This window comes from Fusarium pseudograminearum, chromosome 1, assembly GCF_000303195.2.
Source record: "Fusarium pseudograminearum CS3096 chromosome 1, whole genome shotgun sequence".
NCBI lineage: Eukaryota > Fungi > Ascomycota > Sordariomycetes > Hypocreales > Nectriaceae > Fusarium > Fusarium pseudograminearum.
Window position 1 is genome coordinate 5,010,986 of NC_031951.1, and position 22,388 is coordinate 5,033,373.

At 50.3% G+C, this 22,388-nt stretch overlaps 7 protein-coding genes across 7 annotated transcripts, besides 2 other annotated features; 4 read left to right on the forward strand and 3 right to left on the reverse strand.

The window, feature by feature from the left end:
- Positions 1 to 18: 18 nt before the first annotated feature.
- Positions 19 to 2,168, forward strand: FPSE_00783 (uncharacterized protein; the record flags this gene model as incomplete). Its single annotated transcript, XM_009253903.1, has 3 exons — positions 19 to 67; positions 140 to 569; positions 617 to 2,168. 3 exons carry the CDS (start codon positions 19 to 21, stop codon positions 2,166 to 2,168), a joined length of 2,031 nt encoding a protein of 676 aa, XP_009252178.1.
- A 382-nt stretch (positions 2,169 to 2,550) lies between these two features.
- Positions 2,551 to 3,275, reverse strand: FPSE_00782 (uncharacterized protein; the record flags this gene model as incomplete). Its single annotated transcript, XM_009253902.1, has 3 exons — positions 2,551 to 2,679; positions 2,732 to 3,142; positions 3,207 to 3,275. 3 exons carry the CDS (start codon positions 3,273 to 3,275, stop codon positions 2,551 to 2,553), a joined length of 609 nt encoding a protein of 202 aa, XP_009252177.1.
- A 372-nt stretch (positions 3,276 to 3,647) lies between these two features.
- On the forward strand, positions 3,648 to 7,439 carry FPSE_00781 (uncharacterized protein; the record flags this gene model as incomplete). The annotated part of the gene is made up of 2 exons (XM_009253901.1): positions 3,648 to 3,716; positions 3,795 to 7,439. 2 exons carry the CDS (start codon positions 3,648 to 3,650, stop codon positions 7,437 to 7,439), a joined length of 3,714 nt encoding a protein of 1,237 aa, XP_009252176.1.
- A 419-nt stretch (positions 7,440 to 7,858) lies between these two features.
- Positions 7,859 to 10,492, reverse strand: FPSE_00780 (uncharacterized protein; the record flags this gene model as incomplete). Its single annotated transcript, XM_009253900.1, has 5 exons — positions 7,859 to 8,006; positions 8,057 to 9,726; positions 9,783 to 10,049; positions 10,111 to 10,230; positions 10,286 to 10,492. The coding sequence occupies 5 exons, from the start codon at positions 10,490 to 10,492 to the stop codon at positions 7,859 to 7,861; spliced, it is 2,412 nt and encodes an 803-aa protein (XP_009252175.1).
- A 254-nt stretch (positions 10,493 to 10,746) lies between these two features.
- Positions 10,747 to 10,785: a microsatellite.
- Positions 10,786 to 14,113: 3,328 nt separating this feature from the next.
- On the forward strand, positions 14,114 to 15,876 carry ZIF1 (the record flags this gene model as incomplete). The annotated part of the gene is made up of 2 exons (XM_009253899.1): positions 14,114 to 15,005; positions 15,062 to 15,876. The coding sequence occupies 2 exons, from the start codon at positions 14,114 to 14,116 to the stop codon at positions 15,874 to 15,876; spliced, it is 1,707 nt and encodes a 568-aa protein (XP_009252174.1).
- Positions 14,669 to 14,710: a microsatellite.
- A 736-nt stretch (positions 15,877 to 16,612) lies between the features above and the next one.
- FPSE_00778 (uncharacterized protein) lies at positions 16,613 to 18,510 on the forward strand (the record flags this gene model as incomplete). Its single annotated transcript, XM_009253898.1, has 2 exons — positions 16,613 to 17,194; positions 17,257 to 18,510. The coding sequence occupies 2 exons, from the start codon at positions 16,613 to 16,615 to the stop codon at positions 18,508 to 18,510; spliced, it is 1,836 nt and encodes a 611-aa protein (XP_009252173.1).
- A 376-nt stretch (positions 18,511 to 18,886) lies between these two features.
- On the reverse strand, positions 18,887 to 20,716 carry FPSE_00777 (uncharacterized protein; the record flags this gene model as incomplete). Its single annotated transcript, XM_009253897.1, has 2 exons — positions 18,887 to 20,159; positions 20,214 to 20,716. The coding sequence occupies 2 exons, from the start codon at positions 20,714 to 20,716 to the stop codon at positions 18,887 to 18,889; spliced, it is 1,776 nt and encodes a 591-aa protein (XP_009252172.1).
- Positions 20,717 to 22,388: the final 1,672 nt, after the last annotated feature.

Below are 22,388 nucleotides of genomic sequence, written 5' to 3' on the forward strand. Positions count from 1 at the left end.
GACACCCCATTATGAACTATGGCTAGACTAAACGAACCCCCTGTGTCTACGGACAGTCTTGAAACGCGTGAGTACTAACTCGACTATTGAGCTTCAACTGCTATGTTCACGCGGACTGACCACGTCTTATGTTTCTCAGTTCGAAAGAAGCTTCTACGCCAAAACCGCGATCTCGCCAAATCAAACAATATTCGCGCTCTTCGCATCCGAGAACTTGAGAATGACTGCGCTTGCATGCTATCCGAGAACCTCGAGCTTCGAGGTCGTATCTTGGAACTAGAAAAGGAGCTTGAAGACAATGACTCTCGAAGAATTGCTGACCATGCACTCGCAATCAAAGCCAAGTTGGAATCCCAGCTTACCGAATGGGGCGCCCTTCTTGCTGGTCTTGGTCTTGAGCCTCCTATGAAGCGACACTCCCCACGCCCGCGAAAGTCAACAAAGCCAAGATTGAGCTTCAGCTCTACCCGACCTAGCCCTTCGCAACGACGGTTACGAGACATTGCCCGTGAGATTGAGGAGTTGGGGCACATTTCGGAGACCAAATCCTATCCAAGACAGTCCATGAAGTAAGTTTGCTCATTAACTCAATTAGAAGCTTTCTAATAACATACAGCCCTGAGCAAATCCTGGCACTGCGGTCAGAAGCTCATGCTGACGATATGGCTGATGCCTCTCAATCACCTGAACTTGGACCCCCGCCCGTATCACAATTTATCGAAACAGAGGACGAAGATCCAGTCAAGATCGACTCGCCTTCCCCTTCCCGGTCTGCTCCATCACCTGTATACGTACAAGAGAGCCCCAGAACGAAACTTGCGCCACCCGAAACTTTCACATCACCACAAACTGCCAAGGTGCTTCCCAGACCAACTTCACCAGAGAAGAAGCGAACAGAGGAAATTACCAAGCTCCAACAACCGAAATTGATGGAGGCGAAACCCCTGGCTGCCAGGCCCATCGATATCAAAACCGTGGAAACATCTATGGAACCCCCTGCGGCCGAGTACCAGCAAATTAAGATAGGATCAAAGAGGAAGCTAGCCGCTAGGGACGACATGGTTACAATTAGATCACAGAGAAACAACGATGAGAACGAAAACCCCCGAATTCCCCACGAGAAACGACCGATTCGCGAAAAAGCCGGAGACCGAACACTGAAGGATATTTCCGGTATGAAGAAGGATTCACGTGAGAAAGCGAGCGCCACGGGTACAAGGAAACCTCTATCAGCAAAGAGTACGAACGACGACATGACTTCACCAAAGAAAATTTCCAAGACAGTTAGCACCGACGAGATCGCTGCGGCTAAAGCTGATCTTGTCAGACCCAAGACTACTCAAGATCGGCCCAAATCCAGGTCCAGGTCGCTTGCTCCTATTACCATTGAGCCTGTTCAAAACCTTGAGCCCACAGCCCCCGAAGTTGTGGACGTGCAGTGCGAGCTTGCAACACCTTACACAGAACCCTCGCTCCTCTCCCTACATTCGCCAGATACCACTGCTTCAAAGGATACAGGACGAGGAGGAACCCCACCACCTGGTGATGTCAACGCGAGCCGGGAGCCTGCAAGACCCAGCCGACGAAACAGGACTGCAGTCAGCTATGCTGAGCCTAACCTCAGAGATAAGATGCGAAGACCTACAAAGGAGATGCTTGATGCTGTCGCAGGAGAGGGTAAATATGCCCGGCGCTCAAGCGCAGCTGAGCAGGCTCCAGAGACCGGCAAGGCGAAGCGTGAGAGTGGTACCGAAGGCTCATGGAAGGAATTACCCAGTGTCAACACGGCGAGTGCAGAGAACGAACCTGGCAGTATTCCTGCTAGTCCTTTGGCCGGAAAGTGCCTAAGCCCTGAGATCGCTAAGAACATGGCCATTCGAAGCGGTAGGTGCAGCTCTATGACGATACAAGATTTAGTTGCGAGCAGTGAAACCTCGCATGAAGATGGCAAGGATGAAACAGCATCCGACACAACCGGCCTTAGCGAAGTCGACATTTACGAATTCACGCCCTCATCACCACAGTCTGAAGAACAAGCCCCTGTCAGGAATAAGAGAAAGACCGCCAGTCGGTCAACTTCACGGCGCGTCTCATCCACTGTTCATGACGAAGAGAGTTTTGAAGCCAGGGAGCGTGCCTCATCAAGACGAAGGAGTATGATGCTGTAATGAATGCATATTGCGAGAGGAGTTTGGTAGAACACTTGGGCGTTTTTTGTCTTTTCTTGTTTATTCAAAAGGAGTCTGTTGTCTGTCAGCATTGGCGCTGCTTCACCGGAATTATCCAGACTGGCTGGTTATATGCCCACGATACCTCTACAAAGCGATGGATAGTTGTTTGCATTTTCTGAATATTTGTATTTACAGTTATAATGTTCCTTGTTGGACACGCAAGCACCCAATTGACCAATTCGATGCTTCATTGGATCTCAGACGAGCCACTTTCTCTTATGAGGACCCCGCGTGTTTGTTTAATGTGTGACTGGGTATAGATTCTGCTGCTGGTCTTGAATAAGTCGCTGAATGTAAACTCCCCCTATCTATATGAAAATTATGATGATGCTCCTCCTGAGGGCTCTACTGGTTTTGTGTATGTCACTTTCTCAACTGCCACATTCTCGTTGCCCTTGTCGTCCTTTCGTAATTGATAGACGTATAGGGTGAGTGAGATTCCTTGGACCTAGGGTAGGGTCAGTAACCGCATTAACAACAACAGATGACAAACAACATACATCCATGAGACAGAAGCTCGGTGTAGGCTCATCGGCCTCTTGGCTGAAGCCCTCCATGAAAGCGCCAGTCGCACTACCAGGGTTTACGAAGAACTTGTCCATATACTCGAAGGCGTCAAAGCGGTGAGTACCACCCCAGCACAGAACATCCACATCCAATTTGTTCGCCTCGGCCAGAAGAAGGTCTGGTTCGTTAGAGACGAGTGTGAAACCCTCCAGGAAACCAATGCGAAGGCTGCCGTGGGTGACGACCTGGGTCAATGGGAGGGAGGTGGCCTCGACGTCATAGCGGCCCTTCACAATCTTGAGATCGGGGGAGACGGATCGCAAGTACTCGTACGTGTGCTTATCGGTCAAGTTTCCAAGGCAAAGCGTCTGGCTGATCTTTCCGGGGGAGAGGAGCTTCTTGAACTGCAGAGATAGAGCCATGTTAGCGATGCGCGCAACCTTGGGAGTATCGCGCGCTGGATCGTACCTTGGCGGGGATGTCAAGCGCCCGGTCAGGGATGTGGAGGTCCCCTATAACAAGAATGAGGAAGGCCATCTTTTCTCTCTAGCAATGGAAGAGAAATGAGGCTGGAGGTGGTATTGGCGATTGAGTAACGAGAGGCGCGAGCTGCCAGCACCTTAACCTAGATCAGCTACGAGGGGCACAGCTACTAATAGCACAGTACAGAGCATAACGTACGTACGTAGGACGCTCGGATACAGCGGTAGAGTCGACGCCGCATCTTCATAACGGGGAGGTTGGCACACAGATGTGGCGCAGAGCCCACAGCCACTCCACATCCTTATCGATTCGGCGGGGTGCGATAAGCAAGTAAAAATTTGGGAATTTTTGGCTGGGATCTTGACTTTCACCGAACAGACAATCCAGTTCAGTTGGTGGTTGCGGATTGAATTGCTCAAAATCAACATGTCGACTCCTTCTCTGGCTGAAAAGCTGGACAAGATCAAGTCCCCAGGTCTTCAGAGTCAAAAGAAGGTATGTTTCTTTTATGCGCTTCCGTCTCTTATGCGTCCACAGTCTCGAGTCGCACACTGACATCTTTTTTTCTTGTAGACTGTCGTCGTTCTTCAGGCTGTCGAGTCAACACTCAAGGAGCAGAACACAGACCCTACACCCACAGGATACTTTGCGGCCCTCCTCGCTCTTCTTCAGCAAGCGAACAGCAATGACAACGTGAATCTAGAATTGGCGACTCCTGTCGTCTACCTTCTCGACGTCGTTACACCTTATGCCCCGCAGCCTCTTCTTCGATCCAAGTTCACGCAGATTCTTACTCTTCTCGCCCCATTGCTTCTGCTACAGGATGCGGAGGCTATGCTTCTGCGATCGTCCATAGGATGCCTCGAATCGCTTCTTCTTGCACAGGACGCTACATCATGGGAGCTTTCCGTTTCCCAGATTGGACCTCGACGAGCTGTCGCAGGACTCTTGAACATGTCTCTCGACCACCGACCGAAGGTGCGCCGCAGATCTCAGGAAGCCTTGAAGAAGGTCCTTCGAAACCCGCCTCCGAGCCCCTCGCTGGACCACCCTGCTGCCGACATGTGCGCCCAGACTGCCACCAAGAACCTGGAGAACCTCGCCACACAGATTGCGCAGGCGCGTAAGGGGAAGAAGGCTGATGGTGCTCACGACCCTGCTATGATTCACGCCCTTCAGCTGGTCAAGACTGTTGCGGCCGCAAGTGGTGGCTGGCCTAGCAAGAAGATCGAGTCGCTATGCGAGTTGCTACTGGGTATCGCCAAGAGTGGAAACGAGTACATGACCATGGCGTCCTTTGAGATTTTCGAGATGATTTTCGAGGGCATGACTGATGAACTTTCCTCCGCTAAACTCCCACGACTTATGGAGATTATCTCTGAATTGCGACCTGCTGCCAACGACACTCAGCTTGTTCCCCCGTGGCTCGCTATTCTGTCTCGAGGATACGATGTTTCGGCGCAAGTCGAGCCTGATGAGACTTTCCAGAACCTCCCCCAGTTATTTGATATGGTTGCCCAGTTCCTTGAGGCCCCCTCCGAGAACATTCGAATTTCCGCCTCAGAATGTTTGGTGTCCTTTATGGCCAACTGCATTCCCCAACAGGTCATCCTCGAGCCCTCGATTTACGACGAGAAGATTCTTGAGAAGCTTGCCAAGTCAGCAGAGTCTCTTTTGACTGTCCAATTCCAGGCCGCTTGGCTACAGACCTTTAACGTTCTCGGCGCTATCTTCGACACATTGAGATGGAGATCTTACCCCATTATGATGAACGTTACCAAGACGATTGGCGAGATCCGAGAGAACGGATCCTTCCGCAACAAGAAGGACGCCGATGAAGTGATTGGAAAGGCGATTCGAGCCATGGGCCCTGAGGCTGTCCTCTCAATTCTTCCTCTGAACCTTGCCAAGCCCGTAAAGGGCCAGCCAGGCCGTGCTTGGATGTTCCCTATTCTCCGTGATTACACAAGCAACACAAATCTGGCTCACTTCAAGAGCGAGATGATTCCCCTTAGTGAATTAATGTTCCAAAGAGTTATCGATCACGGAGAGGCCGAGAAGACAATGGAGATCAAGATCTACGAGACAGTCGTTCAGCAGATCTGGTCTATCCTTCCCGGTTACTGTGACCTTCCTTTGGATCTCACTGAGTCCTTCGACCAGGGCTTTGCGGAGATCCTGGCCAACCTTCTGTACAAGCAGGTTGAGCTGCGACTGGACGTCTGCAGAGCTCTCAAGACTCTTATCGAGTCTAACCAGGCTATTGCTGATATCGAGGAGCAGGAAGAGAACCTTGTTCTCCAGAGCCGAATCAGCCGCGCTGATGCCAAGAAGAACCTCGAATACCTTTCCCAATTTGCCGGCAACATGCTCGCCGTCTTGTTTAACGTATACACACAGACTCTTCCTCAGAGCCGCGGTCCTATCCTGCAGACCATCAACACCTTCCTCAGCATCACACCCAACGCTGAGCTCATGGAGACTTTCGACCGTGTGAGCAAGATGCTTGCTACCGAGTTGCAACAGGAGAAGCCAGCGGACAAGAAGAAGGAGAACCAGCAGAAGTCAAAGGACCATATGCCCTCGACAGCTCAGACTTTGATGGATCTCGTTATCACAATGTCTGTCTACCTTCCCCGAGAAAGCTTTGCCGCCCTTTTCGAGATTGCCGCCGTGATTATCAACAAGGAGGAGGAACCTCAACTTCAAAAGAAGGCCTACAAGCTCATCCCTCGCCTGGCGGATTCCGAAATCGGCAAGGTCGCCCTTCAGGAGCGAACTGCTGAGCTCCAGAACCTCATCGTCACCAGTACCGAGAAGGTCTCAGCCCCCGCCCGACGAGAGCGTCTTGCCGCAATCATCGCCCTCCTTCCCTTTATTTCTGATGCCTCTCTTCACTTTATCCCCTCCGTGCTCAGTGAGGTCGTTATCTCTTGCAAGGAGAACAACGAGCGTGCGCGTGAGACAGCTTATGATCTTCTGGTTCGCATGGGACAGCGTATGGTTGAGGCTAGCGGCGCAGCTATCGACAACAGCAAGGTTCCTCACATGCCCGATGATGCCCCTGCTGGAACTGCCAACATCGAGGAGTTTATCACCATGGTTAGCGCTGGTTTGGCCGGTAGCACACCCCATATGATTTCTGCTTCTATCACAGCCATTAGCCGACTTCTATATGAGTTCCGAAGCGCTTTGAGCGATGCTACTCTCTCTGACTTGGTTCAGACCATGGATCTTTTCCTTACTTCCAACAACCGAGAGATCGTCAAGAGCTGCTTGGGCTTCGTCAAGGTTTGCGTCATTGGTCTCCCCGTCGAGTTGATGCTTCCTCGCCTTTCAACCCTTGTTCCCAACCTTATTGTTTGGAGCCACGAGCACAAGGGCCATTTCAAGGCCAAGGTAAAGCACATTCTCGAGCGCATGGTCCGCCGCTTTGGTTACGACAACATCTACAAGAACTGTCCCGATGACGACAAGAAGTTGATGGTCAACATCCGAAAGACAAAGGAGCGTGCCAAGAAGAAGAAGGATGCCGCCAAGGGCGAGAACGATGGAGAGGAGAGCGATGATGACGAGGATGGCCCATCTAAGCGCCAGTTCGAGAACGAGTACGACCAAGCACTTTACAGCAGTGATTCAGATGACGGAGACGATTCGGACGACGAGGATAGGCCAACAAAGAAGGCCCAGAAGGGTGGCAGGACATACATTGTCGAGGATGACGACGAGCCCCTCGATCTTCTCGACAAGAAGGCCCTGGCCAATATCTCTTCCACAAAGCCCGTTAAGATGCGCAAGCCTACACGCACCAAGGCCAAGGTCGACCTCGACGGCAAGCTCATCCTTGGCAAGGACGGCGACGATGAGATGGAAGTGGACGACGCCAACCCTGAAGCCTCAGGCGTGGGCGCCTACGTCGCTGCCCTCAAGGGCAAGGACGTGGCCAAGCGCGGCCGTGGAGGCAAGCTCAAGTTCTCCAACCGACGCAGCAAGGACGACGAAGATGACGAGATGGAGATGGACGACAACGATGTTGCCGTAGTCAAGAGCAGGATCAGCCCTGGGCGGGATCGCGGCAGCCGTGGAGGCTTCCGTGGCCGAGGAGGCCGTGGTGGAAAGAGTGGAAGGGGAGGCATCGCTGCTGGACGAAAGGGATTGGGTGTCGAGAAGAGACATGGAGCGTCTGGCGTGGGAAAGCCTAGGAGAGGACGCAACTAGATGCCATAGTTATACCCATTCGATGCGTCATGTCTGGTTCGGGCATTCATTTCATTTTATAGGTTCGTCGTTATTTAGATCATGGGTTATTTTATGGTAAATAAAAGTCAAGCATGTTTGAAATCCGAGAGACAATAACTCTACCATATTTCTATATTGCTCAGTTGATGCGATCGATGACCAGAATTCGAAGTCGTCTGTGCAGCATATGTAATACGGTTCCTATTTCAAACCTGAACCTCCAAAAATGGGTATCATCCGACATTGCCAGCTTCCAAAACCATTCCTTTCGTGGATCCGCAACATCCACGATCAAACTCTCCTAACGCCTGTGTTCAATGCGCATAACGCCTATGTACCAGCCAGCAAGAGAAAAACAACGACTGCGCTTATACTGCGTGCCACCATTTGATATATCATTACTCAAGAACAACAACATCCTCCGGCCGACTTGGCTGTAAGGGCGGAGGCTGCCTGCGGTCTTCTGTGATAGGAGGCCCATCCCGATAGTATCTGTGGACTGGCTCCCACTGCTGGAAGCTTTCGGGTACTTGTCCTCCGTGACGACTGGGCTGTGTTAGTGCAGATCCAAATTGGAATAACCCCAGTGTGCTTACATCTCCCGTATTGTTTCATATCGTGGTGCCATAGGGTCACTTATAATCACACGAGGCTCTGGTCCAGGTGGATCGTAGCGAACGAGACGCGGCCCAGGCTCAAAGTATGATCTTATGTCACTTTGAGCTCTTGTTGCCGATACGGGGTACGGTATAGCCCGATGTTCCGTCACGACAGGGCGTTGTTGGCTTTCCAAAGGTGCATGGCCGATCGGAATTATGCCAACATCTGCGTTGTTCCGGCCGGCCCGCAATAGTCGGGGTTCGTCTTGCCACATAACCCGACGGTCGTCTGGGACCATAGGTACTTCAGGGATACCCCTCCTATACTCTGGAACTCTTTCATCACGGGCTGGCACCACGATGTCCCCAGTAGAGCGCACTGGAACTCGCTCGTAGAACCCACCCCGATCTTCCATTACAATGGGGGTATCACGGTCGCCAAACCTTTGCACCTCATCATATGGTCGACGACTTACTAGAATCCTTGCAGGATTCTGCACTCCACGAGACCTTGTATCATAACGATGCGAGGACGCACTGGGAATACCAACTCCAGGTTGAGGAGAAGGGGCCCGTACAGGAAATTCAAACGGCCTTTCTCCATAGGCTAAGCGTTCACTTGGCCCAGGACGCGGGACTTGCATAGGCTCATCTCTCATTTCCATACGCTGTGATGGAGAGGTTAAAATGGCCGGACGCTGAATACTAGAGCTCTGAGGCAGCTCGTTCCTGAAACCTTGTCCTCGGGGTGGTACTGCACGCACAAATGATGGTTTCATAGTGTTAGGAGATACTGGTTCAATGGATTGCACCAGCATATCTTGCAACCGGGCTGCCGCCGTGGACACGAGCGGGCGTGTGATAGACGGAGGCTCATAAAATGGAGATTTTACCTTACGGGCAACTTGTGGACCAGAGCTCATAAAATGGCTATTTGCAGGATACTGGGGCTTGCCAACATAGCCATTCTCATAAGGGGCAGGCCCAGCGCCCGACACAAGCCTCAGCTGGGAAGCAGGTGGTAATGGGTCATCCATAGGAACCAGAGCAGGAGGTGGTGGACCTTGTGTGCGTTGGGGGATAGGCACTTGAGGTGATTCTGGAGCAGAATCCGGAACATTGCGGTTTCGATCAATGGCATCTTGCCATGCTTGATATCTCTTGAAACCACGTTGACCTTTCTTCTCGGCCGAAGTCTTACGCTTGGCTTTCTTCACCTTTGCTTTCGGCTTAGGGGTGACCGGTCCTTTTGCGCCGAGGTTGAGCCTGGGAGATTGGCGATGAACAAGACCGGCCTGGCCTGAAATGTGTTGCACAGGTCTGTTGGGGACGAGATTTGTAGGTTGGTAAAAAACCTCTTCGATGGACGAGTCGGACTCATTGCCTGATTCTTCACCCTCGGAATCAGATATCACAACGACTTCCCGCAAAATCTCGTCCAGCTGATCTCGACCACTCTCTTCATCTCCTCGCCACTTGACGAGGGTATCCAGGCATAAGTTCTCGACGACTTTGCGAGCATTCTGCCAGCTAGTCTCTCTTAGTAGGGTATCATACCTCGTGTGAGTATGACGAATGTGAGCAAGCACTGCCAGTTGAACTCGTCGGGCCAGCGTGATATCATCCGAAAAGCCTACTTTCTCTTTTTCGTTTTTGTTCGTGGGATCCTATCATCATAAATAGCCGTTACCTATGGTGATTTGTTAGGGGAGGGAGGACAAACCCGTCTGAAAGCATGCTCAATAATCATCTGGCGGTCGGTGTTTGGGATTCTCGGAAATAAGTCGCGTAGAGCGGCGTCAACCTGCGCATCATATTCCGCTTGAGACGCGGGAATGGGTTCAGGGGCACCGCGGGCGGCGGGCAACATGTCTTCTATCGACTGTCCCAAACTGGCACGCGCTTCGTCGACAATGGTTTCTCGGACATGATGCCCAATGCGATGAACTTGGTGGGACAGAACGTTCGAAGCGGAGTTATCCTTTGCGTTCTTAAACTCAGTTTGGTTAGCGGCAGGGAGCGAGAGTCGACGGCAATGACATATGGCGTACCGAAACGATGAAGATCATGGCATCTTTCTCGCGAGATAGTTCTTTGCATGCTGACGTTAGTTCAGGATTGCCGGCAGGAACAAACTCAAAACCAGGAGGGGGTGTTTTCTTTGTGGTAATCTATATCTGTTGGTGAGTGCTGTGACATCCTCGGCGCGCAACAGTCGCATTATACCTGAAATTCAAGCTTCTTCTTCTTGTCCTTGTTTTCAACAAACTCGAAGTACGAGTGGTGCTTGGTTGTTTTTGGCAGAGCCGGTTTGGCAACAAAGCCTGGGGGTACAGGCGCTGCGTGATCAAACTGAGATCTTTGGGCTCGTCTATGCCTCTCTTTTGGGCCACCTGCCACAGCCGCGGGCAGGTTTCGTTTTTCTCTCCCCATTTATGTTTGCACGGCTGTGGTCAGCTTACCATAGTGGCGAGTACAATAAACTCAAATTCAGTTGGCTGGCACTAAGTGGCCTCAATAGCAAGTCAGAAGGGATCTTCTGATGCCGAGCAGTAACGCAAAGTACCCGGTGAGCACGTTCCTCTTTGGAGTCTCTGTGTGCAGTGCAGTGCAAGGGTGGTATCCTCGGAGCTGGCTGGAAATGCGATATATGTAGAGTATAGAGTCGCGAAGCGATGCAAACAACGAACGGAACGGGACGGGACGAAACGAAACGAAACGAAACGGCTGACGCTGTATCAAATCTTCACGAGTCGCATCAAGACACAAAACACGGTATATACAAACCGACAACGCGTCCCAGGCGACACTATGACCGGGCGAGGAAATAGTATGTCAGACAATTCAGGCGCGAGTGCAGTGACAGTTGGGCGCGCACGGCTGTAAGGCGTAAGGCTCCGATGAGTTTCCGCAGATGCAGACGCAGACGCAGACGCAGATGCAGGCGAATGGGGCCGTTGATGGAAGGCCTCAGGAAGGCTGAAACCATGATCAGGCTGTCGTACAGACCATCACGTGACATTGATGATCATCACGTGATTTAAGACACGTGATAGAGAATTTGCGATGATCCAAAGTCTAGCCGGCGCAGTCAACACCAGCCCAGAGCTATTTCTATCATTGTCAGACTATATCTTTTGCTTTGCCTCTGGTTATTGAGGCTGTTGCATCAATAACGGTGGCTATGCCGTTTAGTTTCGAGCCGTTAAGTGGCTCCTGATAGAAGGTTCAGGTGTTCAGGGAATATTAAATACTAGTTCATGCGATGGACGGTTAACGATTTGCTTAATTTGCATGGGCTATGCCGTCTCCTGAACAAGGGCAGGGTACGATGCCCTATCATATTCCTGGTTTTGATGTTAGAATTCACTTCTACTTCGGCAGTTTTGCTCGATCCTAATGACGTTTATGGTAAGTCTTGGCGACATTGAACCAAGGGCTTTACCCCCGAACTTCCAAAAGAGGTAGTTTGGAGAGAAGGGGCAGTTTTTTACGGTTCTTGAATTCCATGTTTCACATATATGGTGCAGACAGTTGCTCGATTGGTGAAGAATTGAGACTCCTGTATCGGCACGAGATGTTAGCCAAAGCTTGTTCAGAAACTAACTTTCGGTTCGAGATGTGGGAGAATATCCGTAACCGCGAAAGAATCACTCATGGAAGGAATGATGGGTCGCAAGGGATAGGTCTAGAGCTAATTATTTTGTGAAACAGTCCTGGGTCGATGCATGACAGAGCGTTATGTATGGGACTGATGACCGCGGCATTTGCCGCATCGTCTTGTGTCATTGTCCATCATCGTAAATCATCGTCAGGGGCAGTGGAGAAAGATAATCAGGGCGGCAGTTGGCAGTTGAATCTCTGTCAACCAAGTCAAGTTCTATTTTTGTCTGCACTGCCGATCACTGGAATGATGGTGCTGTGAGCAAGAAAGTATTGGTTGAGAGTGGCAAAAATACAGCCAACTTGTGAGGCTTGGATGCTGGCACGAATGCATTAATACGGGCATCAGAGGCGCTCACGGCGCCAAACATTCTTGGTTACCGGAGCTTTCGATGAGCTGGGACCCGACAACGGCCTGTCGGCGTTTCATTGCTACCGACGAGATTCCCTTGTAGAACAAGCGAGTGATCGAGGCGAGTGCAAGATGGATGATCATTGAGCTTACTTGAGAGCCAAGACTCTACCTTGAATGCACAGCCTCATGGATGTTCGTAGTTGTTACCCTTTGTGTTTATGCTATCAATCCAGCGTGGCACAGTAATTAGGTGCTCTTATTAGTGCTATGGAATCAACAAAAAGTGAGCGAGCAGCATACATAGTAAGAGAGCGGTGGACTTGATAATGGACTGTGCTCAGCGGTAGGACATGAGGGCGGTGGCAGTGCAACCGGTAGTGGTGGTGATGGTGATAGTCTCTCCGCAATGTCTCTGCGGCGAGGTATGACCTTGTTTGTTCATTTCTTAAGTTAATCTGAGAGGAAATGAACCAAGCCAATGGCAATTAATTCATCTCGTCTGTTAAGGATTCTTTGTCACCCTGAACCTGAGAGAGGAGCATCCGTAACCGTAACCATACAGTAAGTTTGGGAAGCATGCCAACTACTGCACCTAGCATGGAATTACTACTGTACAGCCACGCTCGGGACAGACGGATGTCAAGTTTCACTACCCGCCAACGCTGATCAGTCAATTCGCTGGCATGATTTTGCTTCCTTCAGAGCCGAGTTGGCGAATCGCTGTACACAATTCTCTGACAGATAGCGCTCTGGACGCTGATGGTTTGTTTTGGGGCATTCCAACCATAATAAACATTGACTGGCGCTTTGCCGTGAGGCAGCCAACCGCTCGGAAATGTCGTTTCTTCATCACATCCATCCAATCTTATCTTGACGATTGGACGGGGGAATTATCCGGCCGTGATTTATCTGTATCATACCTCAAACGAGAGTGATGGATGGTGCTATTGCGACAAGCCTTGGAAAAAGTCCCCAAGGCATTGCAGGCAACAGAATAATCAACCTGAGGCTTGACCAGATTGAGCCCAGGCCACGAAGCCCCAAAGGCAGAGAGACGTAAGCTCTTGCTGTAGCTGCAGCTGCAGGTGAGGTCGACCATGATAGCTGGCAGCGTCTACCATAGCAAGAAGAGCAGTGTAGTAGAGAGATATGGGCTCTATCTAGCTCAAAAGGGCAGTAAAGCGTCGTCATCCTCAGTCCGCAGACCTCTCTGCTGGTTCGTTTCGCTTTCTGTCTTCCCTTCTGAGTAAGTCTCGTCTTTCGCACCCCTCGGATAGCGAAGCAGGGATAGGTTCATGGTGGGTACTCTGTACTGTTTCTGAGAGGCTCGGCCGTCAATGTCGGCCCTTGATTCGTTCCGTGTCGTACGGCGCTGCCTCAATGAGTTATCCACATCCTTGGCCCTTGGCTCCAACTCCTTGGCTTGCACCACCAAGAAAAGAGCTGACGCGTCCTCTCTCCTCACTAGTCGGCTCCTCGACCGCCGATCCTGGTAACAGGCGGCGTTACTTGACAGCCAGTCTCCGGGGCTCCAGACAGCCCCAATCCAACGACTCACAGCGCTCACCCAAGTTCTTCCAAGGGTGCTTGTCCTGGATTTAGGGGCTTGGAGTGTCTTTACAGTGGGCTCATAATGTGGGATACAGTGGCTTACAGCGGTCTCCATCGTCCCTGACATGTCGGGGATCTTGCTGTCAGACCCGGTTGACCCGGTACGTACCTTCCAGTGCAGGCCCAGCACCCACACCATTCATAGAACACGGTCCCCCCCAGTTCCCGGTTTTCTGCCTGGTTCCATCTTTCCCCTTCTCAACTTCCAAACATTCGTTTCTGTTACAGAACTTCCATCCAACACAACACAATCATCAACAATCTTCCTTCACCGACCATCTCTCTCGACTTGAACAGATACGTTTTATAATCGACAAACTTTGACATTGTAACGACTGGGTAATTAACCATCTTACTTTTCGACCACAAACTCAACTCGATTTGATTCTCTGGCATCGCCAATAACGATACCTCATACAAACACAATGTCGGCTCCCGGCCAGAATAACGTCGACTTCGACGCTCTCCTAGATCTCACCGAGTACGACGGATTCCAATCTCCTGCCTCTCTCTCACCAGCCGGCACATCAAAGGCTACCTTCACAAGCCCTGCCACTACTGCCGTTGCTGCTCCCATCACAACCGCCCAGAGCTTGAGCGGTCCCAGTCACAACTATGACATGTACCGACAACAGACAGGCTTCGTCCCTGGAGCTATCGCCAGCACCATGGCAGTAAACCAGACCAACAACACTGGTTACCAAGACTTCCGCAGTCTTGACTACTCAACATTCAGCCCTGAGGCCGATCTCTTCGACTTCAACACCTCTCCTTCTCAAGCCACCATGGGCGCATCAGAAATGGACATGGATTTCGAGTCCCATACCGAGACACAGCAGTTCTTCACCGTCGACCCTAGCAGTATCGAGCAGGAAATTGATGGCCTTCCTTCGCCGCCAGTCTTGCCTACCCAAACCAACAATGTCGGTCGACTCTGGCCCGGTGCCCACTCCCAGGCCGCCCTTGCCAAGGCTCAGGCTCAGCAGCGACAGCAGCAGCAGATCATTCAGCAGCAGCAACAGGCTCAACGTCAGGGATCTCAGCCCAAGTCTCGCGGCAAGGCTCCTCCTCCTTCCGACCCTCTTGTTGAGCAGAAGATCACCCAACTCTTGAACTCGATGCGAGCCAAGCCCTCAATGCCTGACAGCCAGGCCACAAGCCCCATGACCAATCTCCCCCGGTCCAAGAAGGACGAAGAGGAGATGGATGAGGATGAGCGATTACTCGCTAGCGAGGAGGGCAAGAAGCTCAGCAGCAAGGAGCGACGACAGCTGCGAAACAAGGTTTCTGCCCGTGCCTTCCGTTCGCGCAGAAAGGGTAAGCTTATTGCATTTCACCAATTGATTACGTACATTATGCTAACTCATAAACAGAATACATCACTCAACTCGAGACTGAGATCGCCAACAAGGTCAGCGAGAACGGTGATCTCCGAACTCAGAACCGAGCCCTTCTGGACGAGAACAAGCGTCTGACAGATCTTACCCGCATGCTTCTCTCCTCACCTTCATTCTCCAACTTCTTGGACAACCTTAGCAGCAACCCAGCCGCCGCTCAGCAGACTCCTCAGCTCAAGGTCGAGCCCCAGCCTGAACAGCGACAGGTTCCCAAGGACATCAACCCCTACAACGCCCAGCAATCCTCTCAACAGCAGATTGGTATGGCCATGATCCCTGAGCAGAACATGGACTTCTCCATGCTCACCCTCGATGGTTTCAACTTCCAGCCCCAGGTCTTCGTTGTCGACACACCCGAGGTTCCTGAGATTATCGACGCTGCTGTTCTCTCCGGCAAGTCATCAAACTTTGTCGAGCCCATCTTTGACTCTGAGGAGGAGAAGCTTGAGGTGCCCGCTATCGAGCGCCCTGTTGCTGCCCCTGAAGTTTCTGAATCTGTTAACGCTGCCCCTATCGATGCTGAGTTTGAGTCTGACCCTGAATTCGCCTTGTTCCACACTGAAGCCGCTACCACTGCCACCGAGTCACCTAAGGAGTTCGACTCTGAAGGTTTGTCGTCCGTTGACATCTTTGGCGGTGTTGAGTCCGAGAAGGTCCTTGCGCGCCTGGAACTCGTCGATGCTGGTGAACAAGAATGCACAGCCGCCCTTGCTATGGCTCGTGTGCAACGTCTCAGTGCCAGCTGTGACGCTGTGACATCAAGATTAGAGTTGCTTACCATGGACCTGTAAGGCTTGGCATAATGGTCTACCGGGGAGGGCAAAAGGGCATACACTAAGCGCTTTTTATTTCTTGTTTATTTCTCATTTGTGAATATTGGGAATCCTACAGCGGATTAGGATGGAACTCGGCGTTTGGGGCACATAGGAAGGATCACCCATGAGGTGCTGCTACTGCATAACATGCATGTTTTTCTTTGGTTTAGTTTCAGAACGAATGATGACACAGGAAACTTGTGTAGCTAGATAGAAAGGCTTGTCGCCGCTCGACACCACAATCCAATATTTGAAGGATACGCTATGATCTCCTCTTGACTAAGTGACTAGTGATTCAAATGAAGTTGATGCCAGCGTTTATTTACTTCCCAGCATGATGTTAGTGCTTACCTCGGGCTGACAGTTTACCGGCAAGGGTTACGATTCAATGTGACCCTCCATTTCTACTGAAGTGTATAACCTTCCATATCCATTCTACATCCACTATTATTCGATTCGATAGCTTGAAAGGCTTTACATATTTTTGGCCCTATGAAATGTAAAGGGAGCACTGCCTCGCATTGTAAATCTCAAAACCTTAACACGATATAATCATTCCCCGGCTTTAGTCGTCGGTTCACTAAAAGGGACTAAAACAATCGGGCCTTTGGATTATCGGTCTACGCAGCACATCTCATATCATTCGTATCCCACTCCCAGCCTTCAGAAGCGCCGGAAAGAAGGCTTTCGGCATTGTTCATCATTGGTATCCATGGCTAATGCCATTTCAAAAGACTTGTCAGCACCAGAGCGATACAAATACACGCCGTTTGAGGACTGCTACTCGGTTCGCATTTTAACATTGGAGCCTGGCGTTGGTGATGAGCCATTAGTCGGCCATCTGGGCTCCGAGGGCCTTGATCTGAATCCGCAGTATGAAGCCATCTCCTACTGCTGGGGTACAGGTGGTCGTTCATCAGAGATCATATGTGATGGAAAACCTCTCTCGCTGACAAAAAGCATTGAGGGGGCACTTCGTCGTGTGAGGCACGCTACCTCTCAGCGTCGTCTTTGGGCTGACCAAGTCTGTATTAACCAATATGACATTGCGGAGCGCAGCCAGCAAGTCGGTTTAATGAATGCTATATATAAGGGAGCAGAGCGTGTCTTGGTCTGGCTGGGTGAGGACACTGGGGGTGTCGCGCATGATGCTATGACTATGATACACTACCTCGACGGCGTATTTAATAATGAAGAGATGCATAACGAATTCAAGAGGGTTCACTCGGAGGAGCTTTTGTTTCAGGACAGAACACCTTGGGTGCCTTTTTCAAATCTGACGAGGTTACCGTGGGTGAGTCATTTCCCAAGAGACAGCAGCAACACTGGCAAGAAGTCCTTTGCTAATGTGAATAGTTCAGTCGAATGTGGATTGTTCAGGAGATTGGAACGGGTGCTCCGGCCACGCTTTACTGGGGAGACGCTGAGGTTGACTGGGAGGTTCTCTCGTCAGTTGCGGGTGTCTTGAATACAAATTACCACTACCTGCGCTCGCGGTTCTCAATATTTACTCCTAATATCAGATATCTATACCAGAGGTTTGTCGAGCCTGAGGAACAGTACGACTTCAACCATAACCGTGCAGCATTCATATATGAGCTGCACCGCGCACGGCACTTACTAGCAAAGGACCCTCGAGACCACGTATACGCCTTTCTGGGTCACTTCTCCCTCAACACGGGAAGTCAAAGCCTTACTGAGCTAGTAGCCGATTACAGCAGGTCTGTTGAAGATATCTTTTACGATGTAGCGGCTCGGGAACTCTCAGGCCGCGAATCCCTTCTCGTCTTGTCTGCCTGCCATGCAGTACCAGCAACGTATCGACGCAGAATCATGGAGAGGGGGAATATACCGACATGGGCTCCAGACTGGCGTGTTGTACCTCTTCACCTCATGGGAACACCTGGTTCTCCCCACCGAGCATCAGGGAACTATTCACAGCCTCAGCTTTACATCAATGATAAGAGACGAGCTCTACATATCCGCGGCGTTCGATTGGATCGCATAAATCGACCTTCGTGGATCTTCTGGCACAATGCTTTCCACTTCCGTCGCGGGGGGGCCAACAACCCGCGCCGTCTCCCTATCGAAGCTGTATGGCGCGACATATGTCGTAGCAATCAACCGTTCAGCCTGGATAAACGCTACCGCAATGGCGAATCTGCATTTTTCGCACTTGTGCAAAGTCTCACAAACGGCTGCATCGGAGTGGATCGCTCGCGACCATATGAAACCGTGCCGAAGGAAGAGTGGCTCGCCAACGGCGCGGCATATCTTGTCCGCGCTCTAGACAACAATGACGCAGTCAGCGAAGAAATTCAAGAGCTTGCGCAGACGGGCGATGGGTTCAAATGGAGCCACGAAGCGACGCTGATCACAAGGTATCGAGGCTTTGCGGTTACTTCCAGGGGATGGTTTGTAGTTGGTCCTGATGTTATGCAGGCAGGGGATGTGGTTGTTGTATTATATGGAGGCAAGTTGCCGTTTCTGATTAGGAGGAAAGGGCCAGGTACTTGGATACTTATTGGAGAGTGTTATGTTCATGGGATGATGAACGGGGAGGTGTTTGAGCTTGAGGGGGTGCAAGATGAGGAGTTTATCATTCTGTAGATCGAGACACCCCGTTAAATAGTTATAAATAGGACAATAGTCAATGACTGAAAGGTCATGTTTATATGTTCACCTTATCCCTTGTATATACTATACTATATCAAATTATGTTCATATGACAGTCTCATTTATCAAGTTGAACTACTATGCTATATAATTACAGGCATTTCATATATGCCTTGAGAATATCCTGGGTATTTCCTAAAGAGTGTGTAAATATTCCAATTCGCCAATCAAAACGCCTATTCAAAACACCCCCCAATATGTATCAAAGGCTCAGAACGAACGTGAGAAATCAAGGGTATAGCCCACTTATACAAACATCATCTTGGATCATTCTCGATTCCACACCGTATGCATCCCTTCATGAAACTACTCAAATACTCTCCCGCGCCTTGACCGGTGCTGCCCCGATGACACTGATGTCATCGTCACTGTCTTCCATCGTTCGATGTCGAGGTGCGTCGAAATCTTTGGTTATAACACCAGACATTTGCGGCTGAGGCGGTAGCTCGTTCGGACTTCGAAGTTCCCAGCTGCCAACACGCTCATGGTGAACTCCCTGCTTCGTCACGACCACGTCCGCATCACCGTCTTTCTTTTCTGGTCCTTTGAAGCCTCCCACGGCACCTCCCACAGCAGCCGCCGTGCTGGGTGGTGTGTCTGGAGTCTGCTTGCGTTGAATTCGGAAGCCTGCGCAGACGAACAAGCACGCTACCAGAACAGCCATGACAGTTAATGCGATAACTGCACCAATAATACCTGCTATGACCGGGCCCAAAGAAGAAGAAGAAGCACCATCCCAGATGTCGTCGTCTGAACGAGAAATTATGCACCAGGGAGCGTACGGTGCGCCGCAGATATTGCACCACTCGCTTGGTGACGTTCCAAGCTGACCCATAACCTGTACGAAGCGGGTGTATGCGATACCATCGGGACCAGACTTGAAAATGGGCTGATTGCGGAAAGGCTCGTCAGCATCTGCAGAAGCACGATAAGACATCCTGACTCTCAGGCTGTCCATGGAAGGCATGCGGCCAGGGGAGTCTAGATCCTCGCCGAAGAGCTCAAAGACGAGTGCTGCACCGGGCTCAGGGAGTGAAGACCAGGGTTGCTCTTCCTCATTGTCTTGTGTGAGGAGACCCGAGAGAGAAATGAAGCTGACGATGGGCTCAATAGAACCGAACATGAAGGTGAGTTTGTTGTAGCTACTTCCCCAGCGGATGTTGTTCTTGAACTGCGACGCTATTTTGTACGCCAACGTGCGTCCTGCGATGGAGTAGAGGACACCAAGACGGCTGTTATCGTCAGAAGGGCTGTTATCTTTCGAGCCGTCAGTGTAGCTATTCGCTGCGCGTTCCCTTTTAATAGCGTAATAGTTCAAAAGAGTGAGAGTCCCGTTTGCGTTGCCTAGCTCCTCGTGGACAGTTTCATTGTGACGATATTGATAATCGACAAATTGCCAGAGCTCATAGGCGTTCTTAAGGTTGGCTGACTGTATGTCAATTGTCCCCTTGAGTGGCGGAGTAGAGAATAGGTCTTGGTAGAATGCCAGGCTTGATTGGTAGATGTTGTTGAGGGAATCATGATCTGTCAGGTTTTCTCTTATTTCCGTGTACCAGGCTGGACATCTGGAGGAACCTAGCAAGCTGGGCGGTGTTAGTTAAAGTTGCAGTGTTTTACAAGTGAGTCTGGTGGCATACGATGCATATTCTGGATCAGATATGCCTGGGACTTGAATCTTGGGATACTGGTATCCGTCCAGAGGATATTCTGTCTTGTTATCACTCGATGCCAAGTTCACGGCTATCTCTTTGCCTCCAGTGCTGTTGTCAAAGGCGTTGGGCGCTGGCGGATAAAAACCTTGCATGAAAGCCAAAGCACTTCCAGATACCCATTCGTCTGGTTGGGACATGATTTCAAGATCGTCATTATCGATCACGTCGGGTTTGAGGTCCTGGAAATATGCTGTCTGGATGTTCTCATAGTCTGAATTATTCACGCCATCTGGGATATAGCGAGCACGGAACGCAGTCCCCTGTCGCCATAATTGTTGTGCGCCCTCGGGAGTGAGGACAGTACGTAGGGTTGCTGGAGTGGTTTCGCCGTGGTTAATGAATGCGACGGCAGCCCAGACCTTGTTTGACTGCGCAGCGACAGCGTGTGTCAAAGACAAGGCTGTGATGAGCTTCTTGAAGAGAACCATGTTGAAAGGCAATGCGCAATACAGCAGCAAGAAATTGACTTGGAACACTGGCGTAGAACCCTCTTCCGACACCGTCGAGCTGGTGAGATGAGAGAAAGGGAAGAAGAGATAAGAGAAAGAAAGGCTCAGCTGAAAGAGGTGAGGGCCATAGATAGCTTATTGAATGAACAAGCTGCAAGCTGCAGCTGCAATAGATCGTCATGTACCAAGGCCTGATTGAGTTACAGCATAAGCCGAGCAAGTACCATATACATGCTTCCACCGCGCAGCTACTGCGGCATGCGAACTCCCTCGCAACATGGTAATGGCGTTGGCTTCAACAAGGCTACGAATGATGTGCTCATGCTCGAAGCGGGGAGACCAAAACCAAGAGTATGGAGGGCCGGAAAGCCACCAGATAGGTCGACACTTGGCGATGCTGTCCAATAGGCTCGGTTGGGAGTGGTCGAGATGGCTGCAGTCCAACTTGTTTAAGAAGAGTTTAAGTTGGAGGGATGTTACAGCATTGGTGCGGGGTGAGAGAGGAAGAAGAATAAGCAGTAAAGCTACTAGTCTAGAGCAAGGGTGGCTGGGACAGAACGATAAGCCCGGCTTTGGTATGTTGTTGGTTGAATTTGAGTTGGACTTCTGTAAATGGACAGGATCTCGATACTCGACCTTATAATTCGATTGATTAGGTCTGGCTTTATAGAGACCGAGGATTATATGAGAGGTTGCTTATGGTGGAGTTTCTTTGTTTGCTTGCGGCTCTGGTAAATCGATTGACAAATTAGCCTTTTAGATACGAACAAAAAAGCTTTGATCTAAAGATGTTGACGTCAGTTGTTTCTGGTCTAAGTAAATAGTAGGACCAACCATCGCTAGAGTTGACCGCTTCAGCAGATGAACTACCGATAGTAACAAAAGCTCAACATCAGACATCCTTGAAATTGGGCCAAAATTACTTGCCAATTTTCTTTGATAGTGATTCATCAGTTTGATATTTAATGCAACTTTGCAGTGAATAATTGTTTCTGCCAGCAATCGTGAGACATGTATTCTGATGGATGAGAGCTCCTCCATCTGTAGTGCACACAGTAGTAGGTACTTCATCTTGATATTACGAAACTGAAGACAACCACAATTCTACTGCTTAGGACTTGATGTAGTGATGGATAATATTCCTCTTCTCACAAAAACTTATCCCAAAGCTCGACTATTATTTATTTCTTTGTCAAATCTTGAACTGTATCTAACTTGCTAACCCTATACCTGTCATTGTTGCACCAGTCCTCCAGAGGTAAAGCGATTACCAAGGCAATAATAAGAACAACAGAGACACAAAAGGAAGTTTATTTCTTTTTGAGCCGCGTAAGATTGAGGGCTTACCTGTTGATATGATATTTTGAAAACCTTCCATCATTCATAACAACGTTGTGGTTTTGTGCCGAGACAAATGTTAGTGCGATTACATCCAACAGTCGACGTCAGGTCTGTCACTGAGCAATAAAACACAAGACCACGGGGCTACCACTTCAAAAAATATATCATGAAGCTAGATAGTATCATGGCTAGCTATCCTTGATAAAAAATTCATGCAACGGGACATGTTGGAGAAAAACGTGACAACCCCTGTTGTCGACGGAGAGTCTACTTTGTTCAACGTGGGTTGTAACCTGTATGTATCGCTCAC